The sequence below is a fragment of the Argiope bruennichi genome, chromosome X2, assembly GCF_947563725.1.
Source record: "Argiope bruennichi chromosome X2, qqArgBrue1.1, whole genome shotgun sequence".
NCBI lineage: Eukaryota > Metazoa > Arthropoda > Arachnida > Araneae > Araneidae > Argiope > Argiope bruennichi.
Window position 1 is genome coordinate 76,569,417 of NC_079163.1, and position 26,706 is coordinate 76,596,122.

At 30.4% G+C, this 26,706-nt stretch overlaps 1 protein-coding gene across 2 annotated transcripts in view; it reads right to left on the reverse strand.

Annotated features, from left to right (window-relative positions):
• LOC129960506 (BTB/POZ domain-containing protein Tiwaz-like) overlaps nt 1–16,307 on the reverse strand; it is a 41,281-nt gene extending 24,974 nt beyond the window's left edge. Inside the window, exon 1 of one of the 2 annotated variants that reach the window (XM_056073978.1) lies at nt 16,096–16,307. In XM_056073978.1, coding sequence (XP_055929953.1) covers nt 16,096–16,217 — 122 coding nt within the window. In that variant the 5' untranslated portion in view covers nt 16,218–16,307. Of the gene's footprint in view, nt 1–15,901; nt 15,983–16,095 lie in introns of those variants that run through there. The other variant, XM_056073980.1, reaches the window with a different exon arrangement.
• Between the last annotated feature and the right edge of the window lie 10,399 nt (nt 16,308–26,706).

Genomic DNA, 26,706 nt, shown 5'->3' on the forward strand with positions numbered 1-26,706 from the left:
GATATATGAAGTATTCATATATGAAGGTTGATGTCATCTTCATTCGAAGTAATCAAGCTTTTTTTCGTATTCACAAACAATGTGCAGTTAATTTGCTTTCCTAGAAATTATTTAAATGGGGAGTTTATTAAAAAAAAAAATACAAGCGGAAATTTTTCTGTGAATTGTTTTTTTTTTTTTGGGGGGGGGGAATGTTTATCATTATTTTCAAAATAAAAAAAATAAAAAGTGCTACTACGATTAACGATAAGATAAACGATTGCGATTACCAAACGATTCAGCCATGAATGAAATTTTGTATCGTCTTTACTCCATAACTGTAGAATCGTGTAAAATTTTGAATGAAATCCGTCAACAGAGAATTTGTCTATCTATTTGCATATGAAAGCTATAATTAATGTTTTCTATGATCTTTATACCCAAATTTTATTTATATTTTTGGATTAAATCAGTCTATAGAGAGCCAGTCTAATTGTCTACGAGCATGAGATCAAGATAACTTAAAAACGCAATGAGCTAAATAAATGAAATTTGTTACATGATCCCAAATTATAAATCTGTCAAAATTTAATTCCAATCGATCAACGGGAAGCATGCATACTCGATTATTCCAAGAACTTAAATGTCAAACACGTTTGAGAAAATAGAAGGAAAAACATTCTTGCAATAAATCTATTTTATAGCTTTAGAATGAAGTTTCTTTTTTTAGAATGAAATAAACTTTGCTCTGCCCAGATAATAAGTAATAGATGAAACCGCCATAATAATAGTAATAAAAGTAAATTAAATTTTGATTCAAAATGATTTTATAAGCGCGAGACACATGTTAAAAGAATCATGTAATGAGATTTATGCATGAGAAGTAATCATCCTGTTCATAACGTAATTTAATTATGCATGGTCTCCATTCTAATGTTAAAAGTTAACTACATTTTATATTTCCTTTCTAGAGGGTATATTGGAGGATAATGTTTTTAAAAATTAATTACAACTGTCTCTTACTGTTCTAAATTATTACTTTCGCTTCCAATGTCGAACGATGATTACAAAATCATTAATGTATCAACTCTAATAGTTTTGAAAAATTATTTTATCAAGCAAGAAAACGAGAAACATGGTAAATTTATAATTATGTTTCATAATGCGTGGACATTTAAAATTTAGTTTGATTCAAGTATTGAATTTGAAATAATTCTATATTATTTTCTGCTATATTTTCATGAATAAACAAATAATTTATACAATTTAAAGAAAAGAGTAAAAGAAAGTATTTATTGCTTTTTTCTATCCAAAATATAATTGTGTTTTTATTTAAATTAAAATCCAACGGAATGCAAATTAAATGCATATAAAGCTTATTATTTCTTTTCGATATTAAAAGATATATTAAACAAATTTTCATTGGTTTCGCGAACGAAATTTGGTTTCTTCAAAATTCTATAAATCTTTTTAGGACGAGAAAACTTTTATCTACCTTTTTTCCCGAGAAAAATAATTATCGTATGTTTTAATAGGACATATAAAAAAATCGAAAAAGGAATTAACGATAAAATAGAAGATTTCATTGAAATGAAATACTTTAAATCAAGATAATCTTTTTAATTTTATTTTAGATGTCAGCACCTTTAGGAACCTGATATAATTATACAAAGCCAAAATTTTCGCAATCATATTTTACGTAGTTTTAAAAGCCACGTTTAAAATGTTTTTGTTTTTTTAATCTGTAACGCAAAACTCTTAAGGTGTTTTGTTCTTCTTTTCAATTTCATTTTTTTTTCCTTTTAAATTTCTGCTAAATAATTTCAGTTATCGAAATATTAAAGAATCTAGACATTGAATCTTTAACTTAACTAAAACTTTGGTGTCGATATTATGCTTGTTTGAATCTCCCTTTTTTTTTTTTTATAAAATTTTTCAGAAACCTGTTTTGTTCTGAAAAATCCATGGCATGAACACAATCAATCGACATACTAAGTCGACAGCATTGCACTGTTACTTTTACTGTGTTACATTGCCACTTTCATATTTTCTAAAAAATAATGATGTTTCTTGTTTATTTTTCATCACGTATAAAGGAATAAAGAATTAAATTATATTAGACAATAAAGTGAAAGTAACTTTCTTTATCACATCATTTTTACTTTCTTAAAATGTAGAATAATGAGCTGATGAATCAACATTCTTTTTTGTTGTCAGGAAAACTTGGATAGGAAAAACAGCTAGCACAATTTTCATATTTCCAAACAAATTGACTTTTTTAAACAAACTAGAAAATCTTGTGTAGCTTAAAATAATGCGAAGGAAACTATGAACACTCTTTTAAGCCTTCCGCTGGACTGATTTTGTATTGCGAATGAAAATTCGTCTATAAGAAAATGCTATGAAATCTGACTCGTATTTTTTAATATTACTTTTCTACTTCTAATTTAAATCTACTTTTCCTCTGTTATTACACATTTTTATTCAACTTGATTAGTCTCATGTTTGCAGTGATAGAATTTAGTAATGAATTTTTCTTTTACTTTCTGATGATCTAGAGTTTCCAAATTTTGTACACTTGTGTGTTCCCAGTGACAATACGTTATTTTAATATTTTTAGAACTTAATTATAAGGTAACATATTTATTTAGAGTAAATTTTAGTTTCGGGAAAGTGGTGCCATCTGAATTTGTGAATTTATGCTAATGGATTATAAATTAAAGACTAAACAATTAGAAAGCAATTGAAGAAAAAAATTGTAATCGTTAGAAATTGCTTTTAAGAATTGTTTTAATCAATTTATTTTTTTAATGAATTTAATCTTATAAGTCTCCCTGAAACACTAATATTCCTAAAAGCCAATATCCAAATTTATTACAGTTTTGAGTTTGGGGATGGCAAACCTATTGTAATCCTTTAAGTCTTAGATAAGAAAATAATTCTTTGATTATATACGACTATTATTAAATTAAATATTATTTGAGATTCATAGTAATATAATATTTTAGTGCGCTGAGTAATATTAAGCTAAATAGTAAATTAGTACTAATAGCTAATGAATAGCAATGTTCTAAAATAATGCAAATTTTATTTAAACAAGAGACATTCATATTTAAAACAAAATTACGAAATATATCACCAAATTAAGTAAGAATATGACAATGAAAACACATAATTGTTTGAAGAATGTTGATCAATTAATTGAAATGCTTTTAAAAATTCTTATGTCATTCAAAAGACCGATGAAACTGTAAAATAAGGGTTATTGCAGCTCATAAAGAAGAGCTTCTAATTACAGAACTTTCGGCTTAGAGAAAAGTAGCTTCCTAGTAATAAGCTGATTACTTATACGGATTTTGATTAAACCCATACATATAGCTATAAGAGTAATGTTACATAATGCGGTACAGATTAAAATGAGATAACTTTTGACAAAAGTAACAGTATTATCTGTTTTTTTATTCACAGAATACACTTATGTACGGAAAGAAAATTCATTTGATTAATAGAAAGTTATGGAATACATGATTCCAAATGCCAATCATACCTTTAAGTTGAAACAAAGTTGTTATCGGCGCGAAGAGGAGGTAATTGTTTTATGTGGTGATTAAAAAATACTTCTGTTTACTTGAATTTCATGAGGCATAAATAAATTTTGAAAATGTAATAATTATTAATGTAATAAATAATTAAAAAATATTATATTTTTAACTAGACAATTGTTGTCCTTTCATCGAATATTAATGCATATTCCAATGCCTCTAGCAAATTTTTGGTACTGTATTTTTCATTTTACATCCTAGGAAGACTTTTAAATTCATTTGATGACAATTAAAGTACGGAATTAATTCAGAATGAATGAACTTTTTAAGAAGATTCTCAGAAAAAAACAAATAAACAAAAACCACCTATAATTATAGAATCTGAAAACTGTCTGAAATAAACAATGATAAAATAAACAATAGTTACAAAGCCGTACAAAAGAATACTTCAATCGATTCATCAGAGTAATCTTTAAAGAATGAAATGTTGATATGTATTTCCTATGTAAGTCTTTGAGAGGTAAAACTTTATATATAAAAAAAACTTTTTCCAAATAAATCGCATTTGGAGACATTAGCTGCTATATTTACAAAGCAAAATTTTGAAGCAATACTTACTGCTTGATGACATTGTTTACTACTGAAGTTTTATGACTATTATTGTAGATTGAAGAAAAATATCCCTGACGCAACATCCTCAATCATGATAGAAGAAAAGCACAGAGGATGACATACTGTAAAACAACATATTTTCTTATGCTGATCGATTACTATTGTGCTGAAACTTTACAGGGGAAAACAGCGAGGAAAGCATTTCTTATTTTGTGCAAGTTCAGAAAACGACTACATAACTATTGCTTGCTTGAAAATAAAGTCCTTATGTACAGTTTCTGAACTTTAAACCACCCCGTAGGTGTCTTCATTGTTCCTAAATTAGTTTTTCTTTAAAATGAGCCCGAAAGAATTCTTAGGTGTGGTTTTCTCCAATCCTTTTTTTTTTTTTTTTTCTTCTTCCAGAAAAGCAATTCGAAGGAAAACCATTTAGACATTTAGTAAAGGCAAACAAACGAACACAAAATGCTACCTCATCATCACGAATTCTTTTGTGTACTTAATTTCTCTTGTGTGTGTGGCTTCGTACTAGTTCGTTAGACTATTGTTGGAGAAAAAGATATAAAGGGAGAAAAGAAAACATTATAACAAAAGTTTTAAGCAGTAAAGTGGTTACACCCACACCTCATCATAGAAAATAAAACGAAGAATTAAATGAAGACTATTCAGAAATAAGAAGACGAAATGATGGTAACTTCAAACATAGATGCTACTAGACTTCCTGTATTAAGTCCATCTGCTGACTGCACCTTACTTAATATAATGGGTATAAGGCTACTGGAGCCTAGGGTCAAAAATAGAGAAGGAAAATGATGTTAAGCAGTAAAAACTCTGATTATGACTTGAATTTGTAATTGTATCTTTGGATTTTTTTTCTTTTTTATTTCAGAGGTACTGAACTAAATGAAGAAAGATTAAATATGGTGATACATAGCAACTACAGACACAGATTTATTATATTTAAACCTTGAAATTTGGTTAAGTTTCTAAATTTCTGATACAAAATCAAACAGTACATTTTAATTTCACTCAAAAATTATGTGGATCAGAATTTCCAAAATTCTAATAAGAATAGTAACTTTTCATTATCAAATTCTAATGGTAAATAATACAAAGAAATTTCTTAAAATGCATATAGAGTTCGTTCAAAATTGTATTACTAACCAAAAGGAAGATCAATTCAAACCATATAAATTAGTTCTTAATAATTTCAACAATATAATTAAGTTACCTTTTGTTTAAAATTTAATACTGAGCATATACTCTGTGCAAAAGAGAAATATCAGAATTTTAAACTGGAAACGATTTTAAGTATATTATGAAACATGCAACTGGGATAAGAAATTGAAATAACTTAATATTTCGTAAAAGAGGCAATTCCCTCATCATCTGATCTTGAGATAACTTCATTAGATTGAGAATGGAATTAGAAGTTACACCCACAAACGGGAAAAAAGTGCAGTTAAACAATGGAAACCGAATAATTATGTGTTTACAAAAATAAGAAATATCCCATCCTGAAAAATAAACTAAATTATTCATTCATCATTCATCTGCATTCAGATAGTGTTCCCGCGGGGGGGGGGGGGGCATAAAAATACAATGAGGACAAGATATGCCATTTGTTGATTATTAAAAGAAAATTATTTCAGAGATACTAAATGGCATGGCCGTTCAGGAAATAATGAAATATTATATTTTGATGATTAAATTATTAGTCAAAAACATGATCCACATATTATTTATTCTACACATGGATAAAATGTTAAAAATGAATATTTTAAATTTCTAATTAGAAATTTAATATTAGAGATATAAAAGATTAACGTCGCAATCAGAAAATGTGAAACTATTGATTTCCTTAAAAGTTCGAGGAAAAAATTGATAGTGGATTTCTTTTATCATTTATAAGAAGGTGAAAATAAAATAAATTTTAATTAAATACTTTTGTAATTTACTATTTGTGATTACCAAATAAGAGGATATTAATTAAGCTTAAGCTGAGTATAGTTTAATAGAGATTTCTAATCTGATTAAAAATACATCTCAAGCTTCAAAGTTTTTATAAATGGCAAAAAACTTTCTGAAGAAAAAGAATATACCCATTTTTTGTTGTTATTAAACATTTAGAGAAATACAACTTTTTCTTATTAAACAACCATGATACTAGAAATGGGCTAAAATTCAATTTGCAATATAAATCTCCGAAATTTAAATGAAACGTCTGTACGAAATGTCTGTCTTAAATGTACGAAAAAGAAAAGAAAAAAAATTATGCACAAAGAGCAAAATATTAATAGATTCAACACGATTCAAGAGCAGGGAATGTAAATTGATAATAAACTTTTGTTGAGTAAATTGTGCATTTGTTAAGCAATAATAAGCGGATTTAATTATTAGAGGCCGTATATCTAATGCTAGTTACTTTGCTAAAAGTTAATGAAAAAATCATATCAATAAATTTTCGACAATAGTAGATTCTAATCTCTCTCTTTTTAAAATTTATAATTCAGAAGTAAAATTCAATACCAGGTTGACACATCATTCGCAGAGAAAGATTTAAAATCGTCTAATAATTTGCATGCTACTTGTATAACTCTCAAAGTCCATCGATTTTTTCACTAGCGTGTCTTTGGGAGATTTCTTTATTCCTCTTTTTAATTATTTTGAAATGATGATTACCTTTGGAAACAAGATTTGATTCTAGGTGCTAAAAATTTGAGCGCCACAGCACTCTTTTGAAGTCTATAAAGCAGAACTCGCTTAGACCTTTTAATTAAGCTTTGTTAAAGAGAAGATAGAACAACATTGCAGTCTGCGAGTTTTCATTATTAAGAAGTTTTATGGAATTATCTGAACGGATCATCCGACTCATAGTGGACAAAAATTAGGATAGCCAATTTCACAGAAAACGAAGAACTGCCCTTTCTTATACCCATTGTTCATTGACATTTCCATGCTTTTGATTGTTAATAAAAACAGAAGAGTTTAATAAGGGAATTTGTATAATTAAAACTTTCAGTTTCAAAATAAATGTTAAACAAGAAGAAAAATCATGATAAAGCTTTTTTAGAAGATTCACATTAATTAATTAAACATGAAAAATTGGAATTTATCCAAAAATTCAAATAAAAAATCAGGAGGGATGATTAGAAATTATAATTATTGTTCCATTTTATTAATTATGCTAGTTGTAATCATTGAAATATTATACTTCCTCAAATATTCAACTTGATTATCATTAGCTTAGCATTTTGGAATGATGATCGCAATATTTTAATTCAGCTGATGACTCTACAATTCTTTTACTGTTGTAGTTTGATTAGCAACAAAAAAAACTTAATATAGATTTTTAAATACTAATAATAATACGAAATTTTGACACATCATTTTCCAGCTGCATTTATGCTGCACATTAATTAATCCCTTCTCCATGTGTTATATAAACATGACTGCTTCTTTAAGAAATTTTCCTTTGATGCTCCAAGATTTAATCTTAGAAGACCCTAAGAAAATTGGTGTAAAACATGATTAAAATTTAGATATTTTTTTCCTCCTCCAGTTTGTTAATTGTCGACAGGAAAACGATGATAATTTCTTTTGATTCAAGCAAATGTATCCTCTCAAAATATCAAGCCGAAATCACAAAAAAATGTTTCATATCCAATTATTAACATTAAAGAAAGACCACACATATACATTCTTTCATTCTGAAACAAAATGGAATCAATTCAAGCGATCTCATAATCTCTTGTCAAACAGAGTTGTCCATTCCATTTAAGATCTAACTGTTTGTCGTCCGACATATTTCCTATAGACAAATGTACAAGGTATTTCAAAATTAAATTGAATTGGTAAAGAACATTTTGAGATAAGATTGAATTAAATAAACATTTAATTCCAATAATTAAAATAAAATATATAATATAGTTAAACATTCCGATTTCCAAAATATAGTTACCGTTTACCAATTTTATAATGAAAAATATGACCATCTATACATTATAAGAGTTCCAGTCTTTGGTTAACATCATTGGAAATTACTGTCTTGTGTACCATACTAAATGATTTCCATACTCAAAATCAAGAAAAGAAAGCACATAAAAGAAGTACAAATAAAAAAATAGCAAAGAATTCTTTAAAATTATAATTTATTTAGGAGTCAAAGAATTAAAAAAAAAAAATCTAATGAATTCCAATGGAAATTTTTTTTTCCATAACTTATTATCAATTCACAATTGATAATTTGATCCTAAACCACAAGATTTTATAGTAGTTAGAGACAAATGAAGTTGAGAGTACGAAAAAACTATGCAATGTATCAATACATTTAGTCAAATTGTTCTGAAAATCATCTTAATCAGTGAAGGATTATCTAGACAACGTAAGCATCTTCCCAGCGGATTTCCGAAATTCGGGGGGGGGGGGACGGGACTTTTTACTGGTATTTTCAAGGTAATTTTATTTTGTACTTTGATTTGGAAGAGCCACGTAATCGAACTTATCGAAATTAAAATCAAAAATTGGCTAAATTTAAAAATATTGAGTTTAAAACTTGAGGAGTTTGTTTGTTTACGAATTCGCTTACAGATCAATGTATGCTGCTCTTCGTCACATCTGGCTGACAAACTAACAAGACAGCTATAGCAAACTTGGTAGAAGAACATTTAAATTCTATCGCAAATATTCGTAGAAATTGTTAAAAAATTTTCAATTTTTTTTTACCATTATGTTTAATATTATATTTTGAATTTAAAATTATTTTATATGGGAGATATTGAAATCAACTCACTTGAAGGCGACGCGCAATTAAATGCTTTATTTTCCTATTTTGTTATAATATTCATTACTTAAAAATTCTTTAGTTGGAGATTAAATTAAAATCAGTACAATGCATTTAGCATGGCAGTCGGGGGGGGGGAGAGGGAAGGGAACAGCCTAAGAGCCCTTACAAAGTTTAATCCTGTCCTGATTTTAATGTGTTTCAAAATACATTATGTATTTAAAAGGATGTTAGTTTTAAACACCAATAATCAGAGAATTAAAACTTCATATTTAAAACGGGGAAAATCTCATTTTATGGAAATGTTCTTATAATTCTAAACTTACCTAATCATTCTTACATCAATCAAATACAATGGGGTAGTTAGTAACGGATGTCAATGGCTTCAACGGCCTGTCAACTTGAAACGAACGCAAACTATTGTCCGTTCTTCTCTTTTGTCGAAAACTGATAACATTACTTCAACAAATGATACCTGACAAAGTAAAGTCATTTCTTCAGCAAATCAAGTCTGACTTTTGCATATCCCCTGACAGGAGAGGATCCCTCCTAATGTGCTTAACAAAAAAGTTGACTCCCTTTGGTGCTGCAGGACAGAAGAATCTCCAGCCAGCTGGCGCAACTGCTGTGTATTGTGTGATTTAAGGACACTCCTAGCACATAAATATTTTTAGTGACAGTAATTGGTGCAACTTTACTCGAATACCAAAACCGTTCCAGTTCATCAAGTACGCTAACAAAAAAAATTACAAGGAGTGACTAAAATTTTTTGCCAAAATTTTAAGAAATTGTTAGAAGTATGCGGATTTTAATAATTTCATTTGGAGCATTGCAACATTGAAATTTTATTTTTCAGAAGTAATGAGCTATTTTCCGTTTCTATTTATTACATAACGTTAAATATCTTCCCTAATAATATTAAGTAGTAAGTAATTAAATAAGCTTCTCTAGAGAAGAAATGTAGATCATAATTTTATTTCTGTTGTACTAAATGAGGTTTCTGTCATTTTCTCATTCTATAAAAAGTTAAAACTAATCTCCACGCAGAAAAAGAAAAAAGCTAGTGAAAAACTGTTTTATACTTTCTATAGCATATTTTATTTAAAATATTATAACAGGACATTTAAATTTCGGTAATTAAAAAAATTGTTTAAAAAACTATTCGCTAAAAGTATATATAATTATCATTGAAAGATGATTATAAATTCTCCATTCATGGTAACTGTTAAAAGAAATGCATTTCCTTTAATATTCATGAGTATGACACTATAAATTGAAATTCGATAAATAGTTATGTTAAAAAGAAAGTAATTTTTGCCGGTTTATAATTGGCACGCATGACTTAATCACCGTTTTCTCTATTGCATCATCATGATGCGTCAACCTCTTGCATAAAACATGACAAAATCAGGGGTGGTGCGTTTTCACTAGTCAAAGCTATGTAAAAGTCCTGTGTAAGTGCAGAACAGCGTCATCAAGAAAGTGAAAATTGAATCGCATTCATTTCATTTCAGCTATTTTCAAATGGGATTTAGAATAACTTTATAAAATTAAAAAATAATATATTTATTTAACCATAGTCTTGATAAAATAATGTGAATAGAAAGTATTTAATTCATAAATGCATTTGTTTATAGGCATTTTTTACTCTCCCTACTTTTTGGTTTATAAGAGAATATTCATCTCCATTGTCTTTTCTTTTTAAAATTCCAGGAATGAACCCATAACCGTTATAAAATAAAATACAACAGAATTAAAATATAATTTCAATTATGTATATCGCCAAACAATGTATAAATACTTTCAACAGCGAATATGTGATAACTTTCTTATGAACCACGGTGAAATGCATAGCAATGCTTCATGGATAATGAATTAGAAATACGATATGCAAATAAAGTAACATAAAAGTTTTATTAAAGGAGAGCCTATTTTAAAGCTTTTAAAAGTATTTATAGAATCATATATCTCGTTTTTTGATTTAGGATTCTTAATTGAGTAATATATGACGCTCAGTTAATTCTGTCATCAATTTTAAACAAATGCTGATAGCTGATAATAATTAATTGGAAGAAATACAAATTATAAGTGATAATTTGAAGGAACAGATATTTTGAAAACGGCACATTTAAAAAGTTTTTCAATTAAAAATTTATTATAATAAGAATAAATGACATTATTAAACAACAACCAAAACAATTTTTGTTTTTCAATTACCAAGTAAATTTTAACTATTTAAGGGTCTCTTGAGATTGTTAATTTCAAAACTTTTTTAAATTCTTTCTTTACTTTTATCAAATGGCTGAGTTTTTGAAGTAACGCATGTACTCGATATTACAGTGGTGTCTGTAGCCACTGATTTCATCTTTTTATTTGACTATTTATTCATTATTTTATCTGTATATTTAATACTGCAGCAGAAATAGTGAACGCCAACTATTAACGGATACTTGGGTCGAATTCGGTGACCAAGATGAGCCTTGAGCGAGCAGAAAACTTGCAAAAACTGCGGAAAATGTTTAAGACAGTGGTGGGGGAGAAAATTGTGCAATTTAGTATGCCAATGGTGTGGAGAGAGCCTGTTAATCATCAAGATTACTGTTGTTTTTGTCTAGTGAGTATGAAAGTATTTGATCGTTACAAGAAAATGGGATGGGAAACCTTGATTTAAAATATTGAACATATCTTGTGTCAGACAGGGGGATATTCCTACACCAGTTTCTTCGATATACCTTTGTTAAACGAGCATACATAGAACAGTGGAAGCGAATATGAAATAAGCTTGTCAACACCACACTAGTTTTCTTTATCAATGGTAATTTGATGTGAGAACTTAGCCTGTCAAAGCATAACGCGGAAATTTTAGCATCAAGATTATAAAGGGAAAAAAAAAAAAAAAAAAAAACCCTGCCTAAAGCCTGAACATAAAATAACAGCTTATAGAACCAAGAATGTATATTGCAATAATACTGCTAAGTTTCTTTTTAACACGGGAATAAAATATGAACCAGAAGACTTGAGGCTTTTGTAAACAGAATTATCAGAATTTAAAATTGGTGTTATTGTTCAACGATGAACACCATGTTTTCTTGCCAATTACTCTTTCTCTAAAACTTAAGAAAGAATATTAAAAGCTGAAAGTGAAAGTGTGTTTGCAGAAGCTATATTATAAGAAATATCAGTATTTTATTTGTGTTGATTTAAGATCACCTATCGACAATGACAACAAAAGGGATATATGCATCTCGATAATATGGGAAAAAAAACAACTGTTCATTGGTTGAAATATTTCTATTTCATTTGATCGTGGGACAGTAAAACATATAAAGATCACAGGAAATGTCCTTTAAAAGAAATGCTAAAGATAAGTAGAGAAAATATTACCATGATGCTGCTATTGATTGATAGAAATTATAAGATATTCTCTTGACCTAATGTACACTAAATAAATATGGTGAAAGCTCCCAATTCCTTTGTAAAACGTTTTTTGTACTGAGTAACGAAAAGTTATCAGAAAGGATTTTTTATGATACTAAAAATCTCAAAAGGATAAAAATTTTTCACAATCTATGACTGCTATTGAGTTTTCTGATCGACTATGTTTTGTCTAAATCATTAAGAATTTTTTAGATAACCCACGAAACAAATAACTATAAAGAATTGATAATATTTGATATATGTTTTAATGTTTTGAAAAATTGAGTACTAATATGAAAACAAAAGCACATTTTCTACACAGATACTAAGACAAGTTTTCGGACAATCTGAGTTAAGTTACTGATTCATAACTTAATTTTAACTTAAGTTACTGATTCATAACTTAATTTCTGCTATAGTCTACAACACGAAATTTCCACTACAAGCAAAAGGAAATAAATATACGAAGTGCTTTTATTATGAATCGATAAAACGAACTCATTGCTTTTATTTTATTGGACTTAATGCAATCTTATCATATATTTTTATAGCATATCATTATATTGACACATTTCGAAATTGTATTGATTGAATCATTAGTATTGATGCATTTATTTTTAAAACAATTTTATTCTTTAATAATGTTTACATTTTTTAAAACTTGTATTTAACACAGATTTCATGCGATTTCGACATTGATTTATCTTCTGAGTTACGAAGTAATTACCCTTTAAAATCAAGCTCAGTTATTTCATTGATTTAATTTGATCTCTGATTTACATTTGAGACGATTTCAATGCGAATGGAATGCTGCATATATATCAATATCGAAATTTTCTTTTTATCTCAAAAACTAGAGCAAGTCATACAAAATTCTGAATCAGCACGACGAAATTACCCTAAAATCATTGTAAGATCATTAATTATAAAGTCTGCGTTGAGTAGTGAAATATTAGATAACATATTTCAAAAGTTGAGCGATACAAGAAATTTTTACTTTTGATTGGCAGTTACAAATCTGAAGTAATTTATTCTGAAAATGTACAAAATACAAAAATATTTTTGAGAAAAACAAACATTTTTTTTTACAATCAAGAACTTATGAAAATAAAATAAAAATGAACTATCCTATAAGTTTAAGATGATAGTCAATTATATTGATATTTATAACGACCTAAAATCTAAGAGACAGGATACTCTTAAAACTATATTTGCTTACAAATATTGGATATTATAAAAATCTCCATTTACCCACAAGATGGGTTTTTCAACTAGTTGTCGATAATGGAAAACTGACTATAAACTAAAAAACAACTATAGACGGAAGAAGAAAATCAAACTTTATCTCGAGAAGCCTGTCGAAACTATTGATAAAGAATTACGAAAAGAAATCTGAATACATGAATAATGGAAGAAGTTTTGATAAGAAATGAAACGTTAAAAAGAAAAGAAATACAAATATATTTTGATGTTCTACGCAATCTTACACGGATTAATAGAGGAGTTAATTATCATACTCCGACATGAAGGAGAAAGCACGTGTTTTTAAGCCTTGAAGGAGAATATTTTTCATTGTTTCCTTATTTGAGAGGTATGTAAAAGCGGAAGCATATTTGAATAGAACAAAGATGATAAGAAAGAGCAAAAGATTGCATACAAATTCTGAATTAATCACATTAAATTAGAAAAGTTTGCAGTAATCTTAAATTGCAGAGTGATAATTTTAACTTTTGTATTGTTAATTAATGAAAAAAAAAATTCAAATATTTTTTTTATTAAAATGAAAACCAAAATTGTTAACTCAATATATATACTATTGTACATCATAGAGGATATTTTGATACATTATGTCATTTTCACTTTTATTTAATCTTTTATTTGTTGTCACTGCAAGTTTTATTTGTGGCATTAAGTTATTAACTAGTTTTTTTAATATATATAAAAAGATCTTTCCTGAATAAAAGACAAATGTAGAAATTTAAATTTAATTTTTGATATAATTGTTATGCTACCAATTAATTGGATTATTTCTTTTGAACAATTGAAACCATTACCATTTGAACCATTTACAACCATTGAAATTTCGACTCATTGCTTTTTGGGATTTCGCATTTAAACTATATTTTATTACCCTCAAAAGTCACAATGATAATAACTTAGTAATATATTCAAATTTATTGCCAAAATGCAATCCAAAATAAAGTTTAAACATACTGTTAGTCCTATTTCTAAGCAAGAGGCTTTCATGATTTACAAAGTACAATTTCATTCAATGAAATGTGAATTTCACAATTGTAGCAATCTCCATCATGGTACGAGGTTAAATTTCAATTAGTTGAAAGCATCCCAACCCATTAATCACTTTTAAAACCGCATCATTAATTGCTTTTGCTATCTCGTTATGGCATAATTTAATGTAATAACACTAAAAACGAGTTCATAAGAATCAAGAAAAGAATATAAAGTTCTTTGTGAATCATACTACAATAGAGATGCTTGATGATTCGTAACGATAGTCTAGGTTCATTTTTAATTACTTTTTCAATTATTGAGATAAAATATTTTCATTTATTTAGACAAAAGAATTAATTTATCAAAAAATGAACATGAGAAGTAACTGCTTCAGTAATGAAGAATTCAAGTAATATGCACCAAAACAATATTACGAAAATTCAGACATACCTCTTAAATGAATACGCATAAATATATTGTTTAGTTAATTTCTGCAGATATAAAAGATTTAACAAAGTTTAATTATAGACATGTTCATTAAATCTATTTAGAATGTTTTTTTTTATCATTATGGATTATCTTTTGTACGAAATTGGTTGCATCAAAATATTAATATTTTTTTTTACTCACGGTAAAAAATCTTGCATCGTTAACAAATATTTTTACAAATGGTCAATCTTTTAAAGAGATATACAACTTTCAAAATATCAGAAAATATATATTATCATTTTTGGATATCATATATATATATATCATTGATTTGGATATCATATATATATATCATATTTGAATAAAAACTCAAGTTTTAGACCCGATTTACTTCTTGGAATTATTGGCGGGAAAAAAATTGCATTTTCAAAAACGTGTACTCTCCCTCTCACACACAGACATCATCATTTATGAAATGCTAAACAAATAAAACTATTTTTTTTTTGTAACTAAGTTTCAGATCTCCATTATCTACATATTTCTAAAGGCTACCATACGATTTATATCCTTTAAAAAAATATTCTAACCCAAAAAAAAAAAAAAAAAAAAAAAAAAACATTTTAAGGTCATTTTTTCATTATCGCATAAAAATCTTGGAAACGTGAAAAAAAAAATCTACTGATATTTCGGTTGACTGAAACTGTGGAACAAATTTTTAAGAAACCTTATCACTACACTTGTAATTTATAAAAGTGATTAAAATTCCTTATAAAGATATTTTATCAAATAACACAATAATTCTTGTACATATAACATGTTATATAGATCATTAAGTATGAATACAATACTTATACTTTTTCTTTCTCATAAGTATCCAGATCAGATTCTGTACTTAACAAAAACATACCTAGAAGCGCAATTAGCAGAATGAATTGTTCCTGTCACGATGTGCCATCCCTGTCGAGTCCGTAGGAGAAACCAAACTGCCTCTCTTCTTTCCACAAAAGAGGTAAAAACAGCTCCTTACCGCGTCTTGTCCACCTGTTTCCGATGCAATCCGTGAAGAGAGGAATGTAAACAGAGGGCACGTGCCCCACTTACCTAGTGATGGAGAAGTGTCCGGCGTACGGGTCTGATGGGCTGAGGCTAGGCCGGGGAGTGGCTGGTGCTGGCGGCAGTAAAGCAGCTCTGGGCGGCTCGGAGGCTGCACCTCGGGCAGCCATGCACTTTGCGGCGCTTGGCTCCGTCTGACACTCCTACGATTCTCCGTCGGCGGCTCCCTCGCAGTAAGGGTTAATCATAGCCATGGGCTTTTTTGGGTCCGGAGCGGGAGGCTGGGGTTGCCAGAACACACGACGATTCGTCGCCAAATCCTCGGCACTGAAACAAACCTGCGGATCGAAAAGGAAACTTGCCAAAAAACTGCTCACTGGGCAATTCTTAAATATATATATATATATAAAAAATGTTTGAATGACCGGGAATTGTTCTATCTTATACTTCAAATTCATCATGTGAAAGGCTGTTTTGTCTTTAATTCAGAGAAGACTGGAATATACTAAGTGAGGAGGAGGTGGTTTATCGATGAGTTTCCCGGTTTATTTGAGGTTGGAATAGATTGGATTAATTATTGCCAGTCTATTAATTGGAGATGACAAAAATAAAATAAAAAAAACTTGTGCTTTTTTTAAAAAAAATATTCATGTTTTTTCCCCAAGGGTATTAGAGAGCATTGGATGGAGTAGCCCTTTAAAAATCTCCTGCTATACATTTCGAACGAATTCGTTCTGCCTTTGAGATTGTATTTATCATGATATTAATTGAGGAGGAGGTGGTTTATCGATGAGTTTCTCGGTTTATTTGTGGTTGGAATAGACTGGATTAATTATTGCCAGTCTATTAAGTAGAGATGACAAAAATAAAAACAAACATCTTGTGCTTTTTTAAAAAAAAATTATTCATATATTTTTTTCGAGAGTATTAAAGAGCATTGAAGGGAGTAGTCCTTTAAAAATCCCCTATTGTACATTTCGAATGAATTCGTTCTGTCTTTGAGATTATATTTATGATATGAAATGGTGGTTTGAGAAACTGTGTGAAAAATGGAATCCTTAGTTAAATATAACAGACAATTTGCTGATAGGCTATTCAGTTTGTTTGAAATTAGAGTAGGCAGGACAAATCTGTGTGTTAAACGAAGTTAATCAAAATAAAAAGTGATGCGATTTCGAAAACTGATTTCGGTCTTGCAAGGGATGATCCTTCACAAAATGTTTGTCTTGCACTTCGTCAGATAGGGATTCTTTCTGTATTTACTCATAATTTGAAATGATATTTGTTTTAAAATCGTGTCAAATCATAAGTGAACTGTAACCAATTTTTAAATTCTGCACTTTATGATTGAGGTTGGAGTAGAATCACTCAAATAATTTTTAAAGAGTACTAAAGCGAGAAAAAAAATAAGACATGAGATTATAAAATGTTGAAGTATTTTTGGCTTGCTTGTGTACGATGTGACTGGAATTTATGTCAGTTGAAGAAGAGGCGGTTTATTAATGTTTAGTGAATTTGTATTTAAGCTTGGAGTAAACTAAATTGCTTTGTGTTTATCCAGACGAGATGAAACAAAAAATAGGCAAGTTTTTCTAAGCTTATTAAATACTTTTGGGTTATTCGAATGAAAATATGAGTAAATTAAAGAAAGCTGCTTGAAGATGAGTTGCTTTAGTGATTAGTTAATTTGCATATGATGTTGAAATATACTAGGTTAAATGATTGTGTAATAAAGCAATTCAATCGAAATAAAAATAAGCCATATTATTCTAAACCTAATTTTATTGGTTTTAAGGTTGAAGAAGTTGTGAAGAGTAATGATGAGATATAATTCAGTTCCAAGCGAATTAGTTATATTATATATTAGTTATATTATATATATATATATATATACGAGTTAAATATAGTATTGAGAGAAAAAAAAGGGGGGAAATGTTCTTTTTTTTTTCTTTTTTTTTTTTTTTTTGAAAATATCTTTCTTTGAAGGAAAGATGTTTTGGTTTTTACAAACTGAATAAAAGCCGGAAAGTTATAGAAATATACCGGAAAATAGATAATTTTAATTTATACAAAAGATGAAATCTCTACTAAATTATTCTAATTTTCTTATCGAGAACTTTATTTTCAAGTAATTTGAGGTTTAAGTCATTCGTAATTGAATTCCCTTTCATTTAACTTTTTCCCCCATTTATTTAAAATTTAAAATAAAAATAATAAAAAAACTCTGATTTAAGAATTTGGACCTTGAAGGAGAATTAAAAATTCTTCAAAGGTTTTATGTACGCAACAATTTTAAAACATGCGAAATATATTAACATTCACTAACAAAGTAAACTTTATTTTGTTAAACGAATAGTGTAGAGATCAATCTCAAAATAAAAATTGATCCATTCGACAAAAAGTAGAGAATAATTAATTCTCTTACGAATGAAAAAGTCATAAGGTAGTACTTCTGAACCAGAGAAAATTTAAACTTATTGTGGGGCACGGAAAAAGAAAACAAAATATAATAATTAGAAAGTCGAAAAGTGTTATGTTTTACGCTGAATGCTATGCTTGCCAGAATATATGAAATAAATATGCGCAACAATGAAACATTGGCAATCTCGGGAAGGAATTCGAATAGTTAATCTTTTCTGTTCGTCCTTAAGCTTTACAGCCAAATAAAGTTCCAGCTTGAAAATATTATATGTCATTTGCAAATAGTCAGCGCCGTATATGATGTAAATGCTTATTTACATTAAAATTCCTTTTGAAACAATATGAGAGCTGAACGAAGTCCGCATTCTTGAATGAGGTTAGATGACGAGGATGACTCTTGAATCTGCATCCTGTATTTGAACTTTCGTGCTATATCCCAGCCATGAGCGCTGAAGTTGGCTTCCTGTTGTTGTACTGGGGCATAGAAAAAATTAACAACAACGGGGACAAAATAATCATTTAAACTCATTCTTGAATTCTTTCTTAAAAAGAGAAATAGATACACATGCCAACGGCGCCTTAAAAATTGGTGTCCCGGAATTAATTACTTCATCAAATCTAAATCCAGAGATGTGCATATTTTATCTATTATCAGAAAAAATTTGAATAATGATAAAGATAAGAGTTAATTCGTAATTATTATTCATTTAAATAAATTGAATGCAGCCAATTAATGCTCTTGTGACAAACGTAAAGTGACCATAATAATTTAATAATGGAGTCTATTGCATGCTTTTCTGAAAGCTAAAAGAATTATTGACGAGCCAATATACGTAATTCAGTGTACAGTTAAATATCCAATGTCATGTATAGTTAAGTTTGATATGTCATTATAATGTGGCTTGAGTTGACTTCTTTAGGCAAATTTTTTCATATTCACAGAAAATTCATTTTCCTTGAAAAAGCATCCATTCAAGCAAATTAACTTTTCTATTTTGAGAGAAAAATTCGCTTAAGGGAAGGAATGAGTTCTACAAAAGAAAACAAGGTTCAAAGGGGAAGGGGAGTTAACTTTTCCTTATTATTAAAGGAAAAGAGTGCCTAAAATGAAACAGGATAAATTTCAAATACTGTGATGCACTGCTAAATTCAACCTTTTTAAAATTAAGAACTGATTGATCAAAAAATTAATAATAAATGTAAATAGGATCAATAACAAAAAATTAATTTTTTCCGAAACCTCTGACATAAAGGATACATACGCCCGAAAGAGCAACAAGAAGGTCGGATGTCGTTGCTTCAAATAACACGAAGAAGGGCAATCGATTCTGAATGATTTATTGAGGAAACTGGTCCCGATTCACATTTTACACATAGATAAACCAAGAAAAATCTATGCTTATTCATTCTTTGTCGCAAGAATCTGATGCATTAACTTCTGCCAATGCTTGCCAGCGCATCTATTTTTTTTTTTAATTGAAGTTGGTTGAAAATATAACTAATGCTTTGACTTGATACCTCCTTCTAGCAGTTCGAAATTTAACCTATCATGTGTTCAATACAGGGGAATTCTTATTTTGATATATATATATATATATATATACAGGGTGGTCAAAAAAAACTTCCCCTATATATGAAACCCTAGCGGCCTATCCGCTCAACCAATCGAACCAAAATTTCAGACATGGTTGTTTGAAGGTATGCGCTGGAGATTGTGATGATTCTAAACAACACAGGGTTAACGGTTACGGTTACAGTGAGAGAATTTTGAAATTTTCGAATGGCAACACCCACTTTTTCCTTGCGCAAATTGATCAGCGTATTGAAAAACCACAAATGGCGTTGGAACGATTAGCGTGTGACGAAAATTGCCGCCGTAAAGCATATGCAAAGAAGAGCATTATAAAGGACTAATGACAACGCAGAGATCAACACATCTTGCAATTCTGACACATCTCGTGGACCAGGCGTGTACACCTTAGATTTCAGATAACCCCAGAACCAGAAATCCATAGGAATGAGTCGGGGGATCGCGGTGGGCACGAAACTGCAAAGTTACTAGAGATGACTCTATTAGCAAAGTGTTGTTGCAGCACTGGTCGAACACATTGGGCGACGTGTGGAGGAGTCCCATCTTGCATCCATTCAATGTCCCTAATGACATTTCGTTGCTGCAATTCAGGAATAACGGAATTCTGCAACTGTGTAAGAATTGCAAGATGCGATAACACGTGAAGTTACGCAGATTCCTTCTTTCATGTTACGTTCGGCATTGTTGTCCATAATCTCCCGAATGCAATGCGTTGTCGCCTGCGAAGATGAACACGTTGAAAACATGTAATTATAACTTTCCATTCCAATAAAAACTTTTTTTCTCTTTCCTCTCTGTGTTGTCATTAGTCCTTTATAATGCTCTTCTTTGCATATGCTTTACGGCGGCAATTTTCGTCACACGCTAATCGTTCCAACGCCATTTGTGGTTTTTCAATACGCTGATCAATTTGCGCAAGGAAAAAGTGGGTGTTGCCATTCGAAAATTTCAAAATTCTCTCACTGTAACCGTAACCGTGAACCCTGTGTTGTTTAGAATCATCACAATCTCCAGCGCATACCTTCAAACAACCATGTCTGAAATTTTGGTTCGATTGGTTGAGCGGATAGGCCGCTAGGGTTTCATATATAGGGGAAGTTTTTTTTGGATCACCCTGTATGTATATATATATATATATGAGAGAGAGAGAGAGAGAGATTCAAGCATGAAAGAAAAAACAGAAGAAAACAAAGCAATTATTTTTGGTTATTCGAGAGATATATGTAATTGCAAACATTTATCCCTCTTGCATTGAGAATTGTAACATTTTCGTTTCGTTTGTTTATTTTTTAAGTATTTTACAGCTGCGATACAGATGTGAAGATGAATACTAACGGTCAAATGACTGGATTGTGAACACTAGGAGTGAGCGAAGGAATCATGAGATGCTTTCTACTTTTACCTAATCATAATTATGACTGCAAGTCTGTTATTCAGACGGATGTTCAGCAGCTACTAAGGCTTGAGACTTAGTATGCGTTTAAATATCTGAATATGATGAATCCATTTTCATTCATTCGATTTCTCTGGGAACTGCAAGTAACATTACAATAGTTTATGTAAATAAATTGTTATTTTATTATAGATTCAATAGCCGAAGCACTTAATGTATCCCACCTTGTTGTTGTTTCTTATGGCACTTGCCATGGACAAGCCCGCTATTACGATGACAGGGATTTAAGCAGGTGGGGGAGTGTCTCTTGTTTTTATAGTAGCGCCAACTACGGCCAAGAGTACGACTTTGCTACTCACGCATCACTCATTCGCTGGCACAATCCCTTTTTACAAGAGGGCACATTCACACGTCTCACAGATAGAACAACGGAAGAGCAACCATGCCCAAACCGGAACTCGAACCCAAGACGCCCAGATCACGCTACCCCTATGCTAAGACGCCGGCGTATCCCACTTTACCTGAGTTCGGTACAAAATCATTAATACACTTAGTTTTTGAACATTTGATTCTTATATATTTCTGATGAAATTATAATTAGATAACAAAAGATTGTTCATGATTTCATAACTTCCTAGTTTTTTAAAAATCAAAATTGCAGCTTTTCACTTTTTTATTTAACTAGATTGACAAAATATTTGCTAAATGCCTGAGAAAACGGTGGCAAATATTTTAATAAATACTTGTATAAATTGACAAAGATGTCGCAATAAATTGAATTCTTGGATTAGCAACTGTCATTTGACCGTATCTCTTGAAGCAACTTTTCGTAGATTTATTATATAATAATATACTAACACATCTATTTACTCATTACTATTTTGTATTAATACACCTTTTTTTTAAATTTTATGTTATTGGTGAGAAGTTAACAAATCTAACGGTTAGGGTTAAAAATCTTAGGTTAATCTTTAAAATAATTAACCTAAGGTCGTGCATAGGAGTCAAAAGGTGATGAAAGTATAAACGCAATATAAAAAAAAAATCTCTCAAAATAGGAAATTTATTTAAGCAAGAATCCCTTAAAAATGAATTTTCCGTATTTCGTGATTTTTATTTAAGTATATTCATACAATGAACGATTTTCTAATAAAAATATTCGGAAGTCTGCTTATTAGATGAGCAAAGCAAGGGTGTTCATGACAGTTTAGTTTAATCTAGCAAGATTAACGCTATTTTTAAAGTAACATGAAGGTTATTTTGGGATGCATCTTATTATTTTGAATTGGTCAGATAATGAGGACGACACCTGAATCGGCAACATTTCTTCAAACTTTTATATTAAACCAGAAAGTTGATGTTTCACGCTCGGTAGATTTAACTGGCACCATGCCATATCACGACGATATTCCAAAGAATCGGGTTCCAGTTGCACATTCCCCATTACCGAAGCTGAATATGGCATAAAACCACTTCGATATTGCTTTTGAAAAGTCTCAATCTGAGTTTTGACTCCGTGATTGCGAGTCAAAACCATAATTGCGACGAATTTGCAATACAAGTCCGAAACAGCTAGAATGAATTGACTTGTCCAGATCATGTATCGTCCTCGTCGTCTCACAGCGGTTCAAAATTACGAGGATGGTCCCAAAACAGTTCATGCGTTACATCTAAAAGGGGCATTAATATAGCTTAACTAAATTAGTTTACTATTTTAAATATTATCGGGCAGAGCAAGTTTAAAAAGCCAAAGTGGAGATGTGAAAACATAAGGGCGTACAGAAATGAAAACAAAAATTCGAAAAGCGAGTAAATGAAAATACCTCTCCATTTCCTCCATTGGGAAAATTCATTAGCGTGGCAGTGACGTCATCATGAATGTCATGTCCATGTGGTCTAGTTTCTTTAAGGAAACAGCTCTTAAAAATTTCACGAGGCCGCGGTGGCCTGGTGGTAAGGTCTTGGCTCGTCACACTGTTAGGTTTCAGGTTCGAGACCCGATTCCGCCGAAGAACCGTCGTGTAAGGGGGTCTGTTCCACGCTAAATCCGTCAGGCCAAACGTCCTCCCGGAGGTGTGGTGTAGAGAGGGGGGTGCCAGCTCAGGTGTCGTCCCCGTCATCTGACCGACCGCGGTTCAAAATTACGAGGTCCGTCCCTAAATAGCCCTAGCGTTGCTTTACAACGGGAAGTTATAATAACTAAACTAAACTTAAAAATTTCACGAACTGTTTCATAAAGTTTTTTATTACAATATTTTGCCTTCTATCTCCTGAAGTGCTGAGGTTTCTACAGAGGAAATGCCAGTTTAATTGATTTCTAATTAATCGTTAAACATTTCAGAACTGTATTTTTGCGTGGCTTTGCAACAAATTACCAATTATATAAATTAATTTTTTTAAAATTTTTTTCATGCATATGTAACTTATACTAAAGGTATAAGTTCTTAAATTTTGAAACATGATAAGATCACTGAATATCCATTTTTTCCCCTGAAGGCTCCAATACTCTAGTTCCTTGGAAGGAAAATACCAATGAATGAATTAACAGGCATTATGAAATGAAATAAAGTGACCTAACAGAACATCATGAGAGGAAAAAATTATTTGGGCAATCGAAAGATCTAAATTCCGAATACAGTTTAAATATTCTGAAAATATATACAGGGTGGCTATGAAATAACTTTTCCTGGTTAGAAGCATCTGCAACTAAACTAGTGAACGGCATGTAACGGGATCATTTACAGACTAAGTTTAGTTTAGTTATATTAACTTCCCGTTGTAAAGCAACACTAGGGCTATTTTGGGACGGACCTCGTAATTTTGAACCGCGGTCAGATGACGAGGATGACACCTGAGCTGGCACCCCCCTCTCCACACCACGCCACACCAGCGGGAGGACGTTTGGCCATGACGAATTTAACGTGCAACAGACCCCCTTACACGGCGGTTCTTCGGTGGAATCGGGTCTCGAACCTGAAACCCTACGGTTCACCAGGCGAGACCTTACCACCATTTACAGACTAAGGAAAGCAAGGAGGGATGAATTCCGTAGAAAAGAAGTTTAACCCTTTGCACTCGGATGGTGTCTCTCATTCACCATATTCAGGACGGAGCATCATTTTGACGTTTTATTTATTCATTTATTTTAATTTTGATTTTTAAAAAATACCTTAAAAATGGTAAGAAGATATAGATTTATTTTTCGGAAAATTCAACTTAAAACTATAATAAATAAATTTTTTTTTCATAGCAATCAGCAAAATACTTATGTTAGCTGAATAATTTTGCATCGAATTACTTTTCCGCGTGCAAACAGTTAATAACAAAAGTCTCCAATTGGAAAGATCTTGTTCTGTCGGCAAGAAAACTAGTCAATAATTTACTTAAAGTTACTTTTTATTAGACAAAATCCGTTTTGATTGCTTGTGATGAGATGCAATAAAGATAAAGCAATTGCATTCGGATGGAAAGGATAAAACCCGAAATGGTTTTATTCCTTTTTTTTTTTTTTTTTCTTTTTCTTTTTTATCTGTAAATGCCCCCATCGTACTAGTCTGGGGAAGTGAAGAGAATGTATTTGAGACACGGTGGACGTGCAATGTGTCTATTGAAGATATTTCTTTTTTTAAGCCACGTTATAAAAATAAAAAACTATAACATTTTAACATAAAAATACAGAGCGGCTTCTTTAACTCCTAGGAATACACTTGCGTTTTGACTAATACATTGAATTATAAAATTTTGATATTTAAATCTGAAAGACAAGTAGCAATTTATTTAAAATAAAAATCTCTTAAACATGTCTAAAACTTTCGAGTGTGTTTTACATTCTTGTATGAATTAAAACAGCAATTAATACTCAAAATAGGATGTGCCATCCAATTATGAGGTTAAATATACTCGCAGATCAAGGAGTCAAGACTTTTTAATCCTATTAGTTAAAGCTGCTAAGGGAACTTTATTAAGAATATTTGGATAAAATGGCCATACCTGAGATTAGGTCACTGACAAATAATTTCGCAACTCGCTTAGCGAGTTGCGAAATTATTTGTCAATCTGTCACGAAAGATTTTGCTTGAAAATTGTCATGTTTGTTCCTTTAATGTTGCGAGAGAGGTTTCATTTAACAGGATTTAATTCATCTGATTTGCTAAACCAAATTGTCTCTGGCGGTTATGAATTCTAAGCTATAATTAACTGGAAATAAATCGGAAATATCTTCGATTTAAAATATTTATTTTCAATCAAATTCTTTAAATAACGTTTGCGTAAATTTACATTTGCTTCAATGAATGGTTATTGATTATTTAGATACGAATGTAATGCATAACTGTATAAAATTACATTTTTTTTATTTATCATTAATTAATGTTTTTTTTCACAATGGCAATTTTGTGATTTACTGTTACTATTTTGCTCCAATTCCTTAACTGTTGTGGTCGAACTCCACTCGTGTATCCAATTATGACATTTTAAAATGGAATTATTTATAGAAGTTATAATCCGATACAAAAATGGTGATTTAAAATTCAGAAATGTTCATCGATTATTAGTTGAATCAATACGACAGTACTTACCCAGAACAGAAAGATTTATTTAATCAGACAGTAAATAAAACTTTACAGTTAAAGTGTTAAGGCCTTATTTTAGGTTACAGAGTGTTTGCAGTGGGTGAAATTCATAATTTTTATACTTTACAGGTGCAAGCTGTAATCATAGTCCACAAAAGAACTAATTTTGAAAGCAAGAGAATAGGATGTCATTTACGTGATAGACACATGCAAAAGTAGCAGTGCCGGCGTCCTGGCATAGGGGTAGCGCGTCTTCCCCGTGATCTGGGCGTAATGGGTTCGAGTCCCGGTTAGGGCATGATTGTTCTTCATCTGTTCTATCTGTGAGATGTGTGAATGTGACCCCCTGTAAAAAGGGTTTGCGCAAGCGAATGTGATGCAGGAGTAGCTAAGACGTACTCTTGGCCTTAGTTGACGCTACTAAAATAAGAGACGCTTCTTTTGCTTAAAATTGCCGATTTCGTCTGTGAGCTTGTCCATGGCAAGTGACATTGTAAACAACAACAAAAGTAGCAGTTGTGGTCTCATTTGAAGGAAATGATTGAATTTATTTGTCACAAATTCAAGACTGTGGGAAATCGCATTCACATGAAAGCGTTAAGCAACAATCAGATGGTGGCAGAGGACTTCTTGAACAAACAACCCCAATCCAAAAAATTTGATTTGAGTAAACAGTAGCAAAC